This window comes from Mustela erminea, chromosome 12, assembly GCF_009829155.1.
Source record: "Mustela erminea isolate mMusErm1 chromosome 12, mMusErm1.Pri, whole genome shotgun sequence".
Lineage (NCBI taxonomy): Eukaryota > Metazoa > Chordata > Mammalia > Carnivora > Mustelidae > Mustela > Mustela erminea.
In genome coordinates this window covers 7,913,392-7,925,830 of record NC_045625.1, presented here as the reverse complement: position 1 = coordinate 7,925,830, position 12,439 = coordinate 7,913,392, and the positions used below count along the sequence as shown (strand labels likewise).

The 12,439-nt window shown below is 46.8% G+C and overlaps 1 protein-coding gene across 10 annotated transcripts in view; it reads left to right on the top strand.

Moving 5' to 3' along the window:
* GARNL3 (GTPase activating Rap/RanGAP domain like 3) overlaps window positions 1–12,439 on the top strand; it is a 145,032-nt gene that overhangs the window by 82,427 nt on the left and 50,166 nt on the right. For all 10 annotated transcript variants that reach the window (XM_032308484.1, XM_032308485.1, XM_032308486.1 and 7 more), the window contains 3 exons: window positions 3,061–3,125; window positions 5,684–5,747; window positions 7,776–7,802. In XM_032308484.1, the coding sequence (XP_032164375.1) occupies window positions 3,061–3,125; window positions 5,684–5,747; window positions 7,776–7,802 (156 nt within the window). The remainder of the gene's footprint in view (window positions 1–3,060; window positions 3,126–5,683; window positions 5,748–7,775; window positions 7,803–12,439) is intronic.

Genomic DNA, 12,439 nt, shown 5'->3' with positions numbered 1-12,439 from the left:
GGGGCTGGGGCAGATACAGGGGGGAGTTTTGCTTATTTACTATCTGAAGATATTGTCTCTGTTACCTGATAAATTGTGATAAACACTCTGAAGGAAACAGAGGCAGAATGATATGGGAGACTGACTTCAGATCAGACAGCCCAGGGAAGGTTTTTTGAGGAGGTGACATTTAAAGAGACCTGCAGGAGGAAAGGGAACTAGCCACATAAAGACTGAGGGGAGGGCACCTGGGTGGCTCTGTCGGTTAAGTGTCTCCCTTCGGCTTAGGTGGTAATCGTGGGGTCCTGGGATGGAGCCCCCATGTTGGGCTCCCTGCTCAGTGGGGAGTCTGCTTCTCCCTCTGCCTCTGCCCTCCCCGTTAGTGCTTTCTCGCTCACTGTCTCTCTTTCAAATAATAAATAAAATCTTAAACAAAAAATGTAAGGCAGGGGGCAGGCAGGGAACATTCCAGAAAGAAGGGATAAGGAAGATAAGACAAATGAGGAGCTCTGGAACTCCTCTTGCTGGCCCTTGGAGAAGTCAATAAGGAGCCACTTGGACCGCCAGTCCCCCGTGAAGGCAGCGGGGCTGGCCTAATGAGTCCGCCCTTCTCTACCAGGAAGTGCTGGGCCTTCTCCAGAGCTTTGGACCCAGAGCATGCATCTCAAAGCAGGGCAGGCCAAGCACCTGCCACCAGCTACAAGTGGGGGTACTGAAGGGGTGGGAGGGACTGAAAAATCAAAGCAGAGCTTGGCAGGAGGGGTCCATTGTGAAGCCCCTTTGGGTCCAAAACTAGTGCGGGAGGCTGCAGGAAATGCAAAGAAGCCATGTGCCTCCAGCGTGAGCTCACAGTTCATTCTAAAACAGACATATAGCTAAATGTGCGACTCCTGATTTAAACAGTCTTGTCTCTCTGTGCAGTGTTTCTTCTAAACACAAAGAAAAGACTTAAAAAAAAAACCCATACTTCCTGTAAATTCCACCCAGACAATGAAGCTATTAAAAAGAAGAGGCTCAAAGTCCAGCTGCTCAGGGATAATCATTACAGGAGCCTTACAGACACCAGCTCACGTGTGCACATGCGTACACACCCGCGCGTGTGCAGACACACGCACCCGCCGTGTTAAGGGGGTGATGTCCCACATGTACTTCCATATCCCTGTAGTGATCACCTAGTGTTGCCTGATACGTACGCGTGCTTGACTCTGACAAGGCCTCTGTTGATCCCACTGGAAAACAGAACTGAAAGTTGTTTTTTGTTGGAGAGCAACTCTGCAAAGCTACGAAAGGGAGAAGATGGGGAGGAAGAGCTTTGCCAGCTTGTGAAGAAAAGTACAAATCATAGTCCCCTGAGCCTGGGGTCCCACATCCGTGTAGGCAGCTCGTAAAGATGTCACCATCAGCCAGGCAGGGGCTGGGTCCTCTCCTGATCCATTCGTTCCCCTCTCAGGCTGCCCTTGGCTTCTCTTAAAACCGTGTTTGTTGTGCTTGGTGAGAAGACAAAGTAGCCAAGGTAGGGGCTGAGTGGGAAGGTCAGATTCAAGACTTTCTTCTAGAAGGGTTGGCATCCCATACAGCTGAGCACAGTGGAAGGTAGGCCAGGGACCAATAAAATGAGCAAGGCCAGGGGTGCCTGGGTGGCTCAGTGGGTTAAGCCTTTGCCTTCAGCTCAGGTCTTGATCTCAGGGTTCTGGGATCGAGCCCCACATCAGGCTCTCTGCTCAGCGGGGAGCCTGCTTCCCCCTCTCTCTCTGCCTGCCTCTCTGCCTACTTGTGATCTCTGTCTGTCAAATAAATAATTAAAAAAAAAAAAGAAAAAGAGCAAGGCCACTGAAATAACTCGGGTTTCAATGGGTGGGTTATGGGGAACTTGAAAATGCCTATTCCCATCATAATATTCCTCTGTATTGGAAATCTCCTGAAATCTCTGTACACTGTTAACTACATTGGCTAATAGAGAACCCATGAGAAGGTCTCTGTCTAGAGGGACTTCTGATGGTTTGCTGGGTACCCTGGTACTGCTCCCCAGCCTGGAGTGGGGGTGAGGTTACCAGTTCTACAGGGGCATGGGTGTGAATGTTTAATTTGCCAAAAGAGATCACAGATCACAGACTTGACAAGGTTGAAGAACTCCACTCCGACACGAGTGGGGCTTGGACAGATGAGTTGGCAGGTGTATCTCGAAAATACAAGGAAAATCCTATATCTTTCCTTGCCCATTTCCTATAAGAAACGCCCTGCGTCTTTCTCTAGCTGTTTGTGAGGCCAATTTTATTATTAGTCAAAGTTAGAAAGTTTTAAATGTGTACTACATCGTAATCCCTTTTGCTAAACGTGCAGTGTAAATTCTTTGTGGACAACAAGTCTGTATTGTATTTTTTTTAGAGATTATAAAGAAAGTAGCACTCATCTCCGCTGGGTGTTTGGGCGTGGGCCTGAACCGTCTGGGCGACCTTTCATTCTTTCCCTTTCACACAACAAATATCCATTGAGTGCTTTCCATGAGTTAGTCACAGTGAGTGCTCATTTCGAGAGGAAGAAACAGAGTTTAAATAGTAAACACAGAGGGGCACCTGGCTGGCTCAGTCTGTAGAGCATGTGGCCCTTGATCTCAGAGTTGTGAGTTCAAGCCCCTGGTCAGTTATGAAGACTACTTAAAAAAAGAAAAAAAGAAAAAATATATATAGTAAACACAGAAAAATATAAAAGTGCATGTTGTGAAAACCTCTCTGAAAGATTCAAGTGAGTTCTAGTTCAGAAAGCCTTCGACTTGGAGATACCACATGTAGGTCCTGTTGAACTTGCAAAGACTGCTTTCTTCTTGTTGTCTTTGAGGCACCCAAGGGCCCCCAGTATACAAGTCTGTATATTGAGGAGTAATGCTTAAATCCATAATGTTGGGATTTAATGCTTAAATCCATAATGTTGGGTTTGGGGGATAGGGAAAGGTGCCGTTGAGCCTGAGCAAGATTTTCCCACCATAGAATGTGTGTCTTCGTATATAGATTCATGACCAGTGAAAGCTCTTTCAGAGATGGAAGTTGCCAAACTTCTCACTGATCCAGTGTTTTGACTTTCCAGGGTACCCAGAAAATATGCCTTCCGTACAGTCCCACAAAAACTCTCTCTGTGAAGTCCATCTTAAGGTGAGTACTCAAGAAGAGGGACCCAACACCAGGAGCCTTATTAGTATTTTGCTCCTGCAGTCATTCTGATGTCACTTTTCTACTTTGTGGAGCCCTGACCGCATCCCAGGCATTTTGCTAAGCCTCGGACATGCAGTCACCCCCCCCCCCCGCCCCCCAACCCCGCGTCTTCCCAGCAGCTCTGCAGGACCAGGCAGTGCTGTCACCCTGCTATGGAGAGGCGGAGGGGAAGCACAGAGAGGAAGATCACGCAGCCCGCTCGGCTCTCGCATCTCGCAGCTGCCGACGGAGCTCGCTCCTTTCTTCTTGCGTGCCGGCAGATACTTTGGTTTCCTAAAGAAAATCAAGAAATATTTTTCCTCTCATTTTCCTGCTTTGAAATAGAAACGTATACGTCAGCAAATGTGTCTTAGAGAAGAATGTGCTTATTCTTTGCGAAGAGAGTTAAATGAATGGAGAGTCTAGCTGCTCTGTGCTCAGCTGCCTCTCCTGCCCCCACCTTTCCGTCCCCCTCCTGGCTCTCCCGTGCTGGCTGGCAGACCCGCCCCCCTCCCCAGGGAATGCCACCATTCAAGCGGCACCTGTTGCTGCGTCCGGTCCAGCCTAGAGGTGGCTTCATAGTGACAGCAGCTTCTGTTTGTTGGGCACCGTGCTAAATGCCCTGTGGTCATTCTCTTAGTAAATTCTTAAACCAGCTCCGCAAAGTAGACCCATTATTACGTGCCCTCCACCAAGGAGGAATCAGAGCCTCAGAGAAGTGAAGGGATTTGACAAAGATCTCACAGCTGGTATACTACAGAGCTGGGATTTGAACCCAGGCCCTTAGCATCCCTGCGCTTGGGCCATTAGCCACCAAGGCCCACATCGTGGGAGCAGGAATGCTTATCCCAGGGCCCTGGTGCCTTACTCTATTCGTCTGCAAGTAGGTGTTGGGAAGGGATGGCGTTTTCTGTGTCCCCGCTGCAATACACACTTGCCGGAACAGCTCTTCAAGGGACAGTCGTGACTCCATCTGCCAGGGGCCGCGTCTGGCTGAGGAAAGGGGCACAGAGATTTGGAAGAAAAATTTTTAGATCTCCTCTTCAAGCTTGATGTGGTCTCCAAATTGCAGACCTTCTCCTTTCTGCTCTCAGCCGTCTGATTTTTCTCCTGGGCAGTCCGAAACTGGAGCTATGAGAGCATCAGTGAAGAGGTTAGCGTCTTTATTGAGCACAGGAAAATCTTGCTGCTTCTAAGGAGCTGTAACTCCTAACTGGCTTTGAGAGGAATACTTAGAATTATACTGGCTTAAGATTTCTGTGGTTTTTCTTTTTCCTAAAAAAGAAGTTTCTCCAGTTCCTTTCTTCTTTATATTTGAAGACATTTCATTTCGTTAAGATTTCAATTTAGTTTTGTGAGTAGGACCTCTGCTTCTCAGTCCCCCACTCATGGAGCAGAGCATGTTTCAGCCAGAAAACATTTTTTTAAAAGATTTTATTTATTTCTTTGAGAGCGAGAACATGAGAGGGGAGAGGTCAGAGGGGGAAGCAGACTCCCTGCTGAGCAGGGAGCTAGATGCGGGACTGGATCCCGAGACTCCAGGATCATGACCTGAGCCGAAGGCAGTTGCCCAACCAACAGCCACCCGGGTGCCCCTGAAAACATATTTTTTAAGATGCAGAAGATCAAAAGTTCTGCAGTTGCTGCCAATAGAAAAAATTTTATCTTTATTTGTTACAATCTTGAACTTGAAAACATAAAAGGAGATGAAAATATGGATACTGTGGAATCAGGTAAGTCTGGGTTCAAATCTCGGCTCTACTGCTTCCCAGCTTTGTTATTCTAGTTCAGTGTCCTCACCTTTAAAATGGGAATAAAATTTTTTAAATAAACAGTTTAATGGGGTAAAAGAGCACTGCCTCATGGCGACTAAATGAGGTCATCCACGGAAAGCATTGAGCAGGCTTCCTGACGTTATAATAAGTAGTCTGGAAGTATTAGCTATTATTATGTTTACCTTACAAATTCGGGACTCCTGGATAAAAGGGGCCTCAGGGAGCGTGTGTTTCAACTCCCTGTTTTACCTCTAGAAGAACTTGGGCTCAAGGAGGTTGACGTTCTAACGTGAAAGGACCATCTTGTTAAGGAGGGCCTTTTGTCCTAAGTGGCAGAGGAATTGCCAAAGGAAGAAAGAAATGCCAGGTAGTGTTATTTACGTTTCATTTGATCATTAATTGCTATGTAAATATCAATGAACCACTTTCTCGATAAATAAAAGTAAGAATCTTGGAGGCCAGTCAGGCTGCCTGAAACCTGCTCCTGATCGCCCCTTCCTCTCCTATTACACGAATGTCATCAAGAGCCAGTTATATAAGTAAAGTATGTGTGGTGTTTGGTTACTCTCATGTATTCATTCATTGAGCACCCTGGGTGATCACTGATCTCCTGAATGCCCAGCCCTGCAGGGAATCCAGCTGTGATTTTTCTAGGAGATATTATTTCATTTCTCTGAAGCACGGAGACTCGCTCCGAGTTAAGTTTCCACCACCCTGTGGCTCATTCTGTCCTTTCTATTTCAGTGCCATGAACCTGGACAAATTTGAGAAAGGGCCCAGAGAAATTTTTCATCCCGAGATCCAAAAGGTAACAGAATTCTGTGTCTCCTAATGGTAGACATCGGATCACAGTGTTAGATGGGAATTGACAGAGCATTGGTGATTTCTCAGCCTTGGATCTAAGCCTAATCAGAACCACCTGTGGGGCTTTGAAAACAATCATCATAAAGAACCTTACAGTTGAGATTCTGAATTGTCAAGCAGAGGGGTTGGGGGGAATATGCATTTTTCAGGAGTTTCATGAGTGATTCTGAGGCACAACTGCATCTGAGAACCACAGGACTCTGTGATCCTTGATTCAGGAGCCGAAACGGTATATGTTCAGAAAGACCTTGTTAGCTTAAAAACCAGTCTTTTTACGGAGAGATGTAGAATTGTGTGGAGGGTGAGAGTTTTTGTTTTTTTTTAAAATACTAAAGCACAAGCTATTTATTGAGTTCAGACTCCCATAGAACACTGTGCAGGATACCATAAGGAATAGAAGGTATCTAGAATCCATCCTGTTTTCTCAAGCCCTACTGCTAGGGAAAAGCGATCTGCCTTGGGAGGAAAAAATTTAGAGTCTTAATCTAGGTAAAGGGCCATCAGAAAAACGTCAGCCAAAATTTGTCTTGTTTTAATTGATATAGCTTTGAAATTCCCCCCTTGAAACTTACACACGGCGCCGTCACCTAGCGCCAGCCATGTGTCAGAGCTAAGCTTCGGGGAGGCCAAGGCCAGGTGGTCAGGAAGAGGCCGGAGAGGCAGGTGGGAATTCCATCCAGGAGTCAGCAGGGAGCTCTGGAGTCTTGAAGTGGAGGAGCATCGTGCTTAAGTCTGCTTTTCGAGGAAATAACTCAGAGGGTACGAGGAAGATAGGTGGGAGCGTGAGCAGCCTGTGCTTGCATACCTTTAAAATAGTTAGCTTTTAAAATAAAATAAAGTTACCGCTTTTTGGCTTGCCCCCAAATACAGAGTGTTGTGAATCCCTGTATCTTCTGTTTTCACGTAATGTTTAAAATAGTATTTGTGTCCTGACTCAACCCCAGAAGGAATGGAGGCCCACATAGGTGCGTTCGGTTAAACTGTACGCAACATGAAACTGTGCGATGCTTAAAAACTAATTCTTGATACTGAATTTTAAAACGACTTAGAATTATAAATATGCCTCTATCCATGTGCCTTTTTTACTTCATCTGTACAGGCTCTCGTATTTTTAATCCTTCCCTTCTTGGAGTCTTGGCGGGTCCCCCAGACATGGGCCCGAAACACTACGGAGCCCCTGTGGAATGCTTCTTTCTGCCTCCTGAGTGTGGGCCTCTCTGCTTTCCCTCTTCCACGCAGTCACAGAGGACAAGAAACAGGATATGGCAACCTTCTGCCTCTTTATATCATAACTCTGCCTGTTTTTCATCAAACAAAAGACACCTTCCACTTTCCCGACATCTGTGTTTTGACTCTCTTTCGCTTCACGAGGGGCTGCCCACGGGCTTTCTCACCGTCCCGGGTGTGTGAATGTGCACGTGTGTGTGCCCCGCCACAGTAGTGTTTTCACTGCTGCCGCCGGCTTTCTATCGCCGTGCCCGAGGAAGCCCCGAGCCACAGGTGCTGGGGAGAAGAGGAAGGGAAAAGATCTCAGATCCAAAAAGTAAACAGAAAATAAACCACATTATAAAGAAGGCATCTTTCCACCAAGCAGGAAGATGGCTGGTGCTATTTAAAAATGTTATTCGTCTGCTTCTGGCTGCTATATCATACTTACATTTTTCCTGGCCAAAATCTTTCCAGAAGCAACCTGTGAGAAGCTAGCTTTAAATAGATCGGGAAATCTGGGTGTCTGTGGGTTTCTTCCGGTTGCTATAGTTCGTCTTTGTTTTCCGAGAGTTGTGCTCTAATGTGACTCTCCCAGATGACCAGGTAGTTGACAAAAATACGTACAACTAAACTGGAATATTTTCCACACCTCTGGGGGGGTGGGGTGGGAAGCGGTATCCACGGGAGCTTGGCTTTCACAGAAAGTCAAAATAGAATCATCACTGTTAAGCATGGATATAACTTTCAAAATTTGGTTTGACAGGACTTGCTGGTCCTTGAAGAACAAGAGGTAAGGAATTTTATGAGAAGTTTTACATTCCTGCTACCTTCTGCCTCTGTGTTTGTAAATGTGCTTCTCCCTTCACCCCGACCATGACCTTTTCTTTCAGTCAAATCTCTACATGGATTTGCTCACTGAGCTTACTGTCACTCAAAGTCTTTGTCGACATGTTTTTTCAAGGTATATTTCAGGACCTCCTATGCAGCCACCTATAAAGATATAAAAACAAGCTACTTAAATCTGCTTGGAAATAATCAGAGTTTAGCCTCATGATCAGGGCAAGTAATGGGGTTTTCATTTTCATTAAGTCAAATCGAGAGGGCATTTGTGCTTTATTAGCGCATCTGATTATGGACACCATATTTATTTACACGTCTCCATCCCTTGTTTTTCCACTATTGGGTTTTCTGAGGACATAACGAACATAGGGAAATAATTTTTTAAAAATGCTATCAAAGGCATTTGATTAAATCCCAGTAAATCGCAGTTTTTGCGTATCATGCCTCTCGGTACATGGTCATACCATCCGTCCAGTTGCTCCAGCCAAACTTGGAAAAATCCTTAACACCCCTCTTTCTTTCGCACCTAATCCTTCGGCACATCCTGTGACGATTTCTTCAAAATATACTCCTAATTCAAATGTTTCTCGAGGTTTCCACCACGACTGCTCTCATCTCTTGACGCTGCGCCATCGTCTCTGGCCTACACCGTATGATCTCCAGCTTTCTGCTTCCACTCTGTTCTGTTTCTCATGTAACAGCCCAAGGGTCCTTTCAAATGTCAAGTCAGGTCACCTCTATGTTGCAGGCTGTCATGGCTTCTCAATGCACTCCAAATAGAGTCCCAAGTCCTGACTGGGGCCCCCCCGGGGGCCTGTATGACACCCCCATGCTGCCTCTCCTGTCTTCTCCTCACGAACCACATTGATGTGCTATTCCTTCACCTGCTTGGGAAGAGCCCCCTGTTCCTACCCACTTAGGATGTACCTCCCCAGACCTCCTCAGGGTCGTACCTTTTCCTTGATACCAGGGTCTCTGCTTGGAGAGGCTGTCCTTGACCACTCTGTCTAGGGTAGCACACCCCGCCTCTCGCCCTCTGCCCTTCACACTGTTTTGTGTTTCTTTTTGACACGTGTTTTCATTGACTAGCTGTGTATCTGGTGCCTGCCCCCAAGAATGTGAGTAGCGTGAGAGTGGGGTGGTGGGGGGGGCTTATTCAGTTTCCTCCTGGCAGTATCCCTAGATCCTAGAGCAGTGGAGAGAGAAGACACAGTCAGTATTTGGTGGTTGAATAAGTGGATTATGTATTGATTGAGTAAAGTGTGAAAAATAATGATGCCATTATAAAGAATGAGGCGAACCTTTATTTACTGGCACAGAAAGTTTCCCACAACAGTACTTACGGGGGTGGTGGGCAGGTAGCAATTCCCAGGGCAGTACCCACAGTATATTCCCAGTTGTTTTTATAAACAAACGTGTAGGTATATTCAGTCATTTGCTCATTCCTTCATTGATTCAACAAGTATTTCCCGAGCTCCTACCATGTGTGTCCCATGCGCTGTTTGTGCCGTTGGGAATACACTAACGAGCGAAACAAGGTCCCTTCATGGAGCTTCCAGTCCAGTGAGGTAAGACCAATGACACAACTGAGTAGATGTGAACACAGTAACGTGATGGCCCCAAGAGCTGTGAGGGAAAAAAACCAAAGTAGGCGATACGGGGGAAGGAGTAGGTTTTTGGCATGGAACAGAGTAGGTTTATCTGAGGCAGTGACATCACAGCTGATTCCTGAACGCGTCGATATACGTGCGAAGGAGCCAAAATAATGTGCCCCAGTTTGTTGGCAGGGGTTACTTTGTGCAAGGCAGTGGGGGCGTAGTGGGGGCTGCCGCCGAGCGCCAACAAAGAGATGTGTCCACTTTTATCTACATATTATCCACAGATGAATCACACTTGTGACGACAGAATTCATGAACTCCGTGTATGATTTATAGAAGGCAAAAAATGAAAGTAAGACACATTTCTGGCAAACATTTGAAAAATACAGAAACACGCTGGGGCATGTGGGTGGCTCAGTCAGTTAAGTGTCCAACTCGGTTTCAGCTCAGGTCATGGTCTCAGGGTCCTGGGATCGAGCTCTGCGTCGCACTCCGCGCCAAATGCAGAACCTGCTTGAGATTCTCTCTCCCTCTGCTGCGCACCCCCAACTCTGCTCACTTTCTCTCTCTCTAAAATTAAATATATATATATATATATATATATATTTTTTTTTTTTTTTTAAAGAGCCCTTCTTATAGTGCGTTCAAGGAGGTGTGAGCAGCGGTCATCTCTCAGCGTTTCCCTGAGGATGTGGCCGAGGCTCTTCTGCTGGCTTCTCAGCTCAGAGCATTCATCCTCATTCCATCCAATTATGCTAATAAACTACCAACTGCAAAGATGAGCACAGAAAAAAAATTAATAAGCAGCACGAGTGATATCCCTGAAGTGGTGGCGATTTGGTAAATTGTCGTCGGTGTCCTGAAACCTACATTTTTGGTGCCCACTGCAGAGAGAGGCCCCGCAGGAGAGATCATGGTACACCAGGTCGCACTAGAGAAAGAAGTGCAGGAACATGCGAGTAAGAAAAATACCAAGGCATTGCCAGAACAAGAGTAGCGAAGAACTGGGGTGTCCACTTTTGAATCAGGCCATCATCTCTCGGTCCCTCTGGAATTACTGGAACTTAGTCCCCACATACTTGACTTTCTTCCAAAGAAATGTAATTCCTAGCTTCCTATTAATTCCCAAGGAGATGACTGCACTTTGGTTTGTTTTCTGTCTCAGACCATTTAGAACTTAAAAATCAAAAGTCTCACCCAAGCAGGAATTACAAAATGACCTTATCTCTATGATGAGTGTCTGGGCAGGGTATTAAGTCCTGAGAAAACCAGTTTGCATGGATCCCCCCTACCAGTCACCTCCTTCCACGGGCCCAGATCTGGGCTTAGGATCTTGAAAGCTCCCTCCCAGCCTCCAAGATCTAGTGCTGGAAGGAGCAGCCCGCCTCTTGAGGCGCCAATGATGTTAAGTTCAGCGGTTTGTTCAGATCGGCTCTGTGGTGGTCGGGTAGCCCCAAACCAAACTATTCCCTCCCAAAGACTATCTCTGCCAAAAATACGGAATCTACTACGTTCCATAACACCTTGATTTCTGGAGATAGGCGAACACTCCGAGTTCACCAATGACGTAACTTGGAAAGCCCTAGAAACAAAATTAGCTGGAGACCATGTAGGTGATTTCAGGTCCCTAACAAGGCCTTGCAACGATGGTGTTTGTGGAGTCTCCACCTGAAGCAGGAGGAGTCCTCAGCCAGGGTCCTGGTCGCAGGGTGCCAGTGACAGAGCCATAAAAATTCTTGAATGCTTGGCCCCCATGATCAGGTGGCGATGGGCCCCATTTCTGGGTGTAGCTCTCCACTTCCCTCAAACCAATACTGTGCTGAGAAGACCAGGCCGCGGGGTTGGGAAGAGCGCTGGGTCAGAAGTCCAGAGACCTAACTTAGGGCTCCCACTCCACCGTCCACTTAGTGCCAGGCACGGGCAGGCTAGCCTTCCCTGGTCTTCACGTGTCCTGTCTGTAAGATGACAGTGTGGACTCAGTGGGCCGTGGGGCCCTTTCTGGTTCAAACAGGATGCTGGACCCTGGCTCATGACTCTGGCCATTGACCCAGTTTTTATGCCCTTGGTTTCTGAGCACTCAGCTTGGCTGGACCCGATGTCATGCCTCCTCACAGTCTGCTGGTTGGTTCCTCTAATCCAGTGGTTCTCCACGAGGAGTCCTTGGACCAACAGCATCAGCCTCACCTGGGAACTTGTCAGAAGTACAAATTCTTGGGCTCCCTGGGTGGCTCAGTTGGTTGAGTGTCCCACCTCTTGATCTTGGCTCAGGTCTTAATCTCAGGTCCTACTCTCTAACCCCCTTGATGGGCTCCATGCTGGGGGTGGAGCCTACTTTTAAAAAACCAAATAAATAGAAAGAAAAAGAAATACAAATTCTTGGGCCCTACCCCAGAAGTGCTGAATTGGAAACTCGGGAAGTGGAGCTTAGCAATCTATTTTAAGAAGGCTACCAGGTGATTCTGACACTCGGTCAAGTTTGAGACCCACGGCCTTGGGCTCTGCACTGCTATCCTAAGAGGACCATCTGTGAGAGCCCACACTACTGTGTGCTATTTAAGGGATGTGCCGGAGTCTTGAAGGCAAGTGATTGCTGTCATCATTTCCAGAACAGAGAAGGAAAAGCTGGCAAGTTTAGGATCCTCAAGTGGATAGAGACCCCTGATAAAATTCTAAGAAATTGCCAAAAACAAGTCTGTGAGGAAGGAGGTAATCATTTGGAGGCAGCTTGTGAAAAATAAGTAGAATCTGACCAGTTCTGCTTCTTCTCTCGGGTATCATGCACACAATCATTCCGTGAATATTTACGAATCCTCTCCAGGACACCCAGCACTGTGTGGTGGGCACCGGAGATCCAGTGGGAAGTAAGAGGTATATGATCCCTCCTTCACAAGATATATGTTCTCGTGCTAGAGACAGACACATTGCACATTTAATAAAAGAACTACGGAGTATGGGGGCACCTGGGTGGCACAGTCTGTTAAGCATCAAA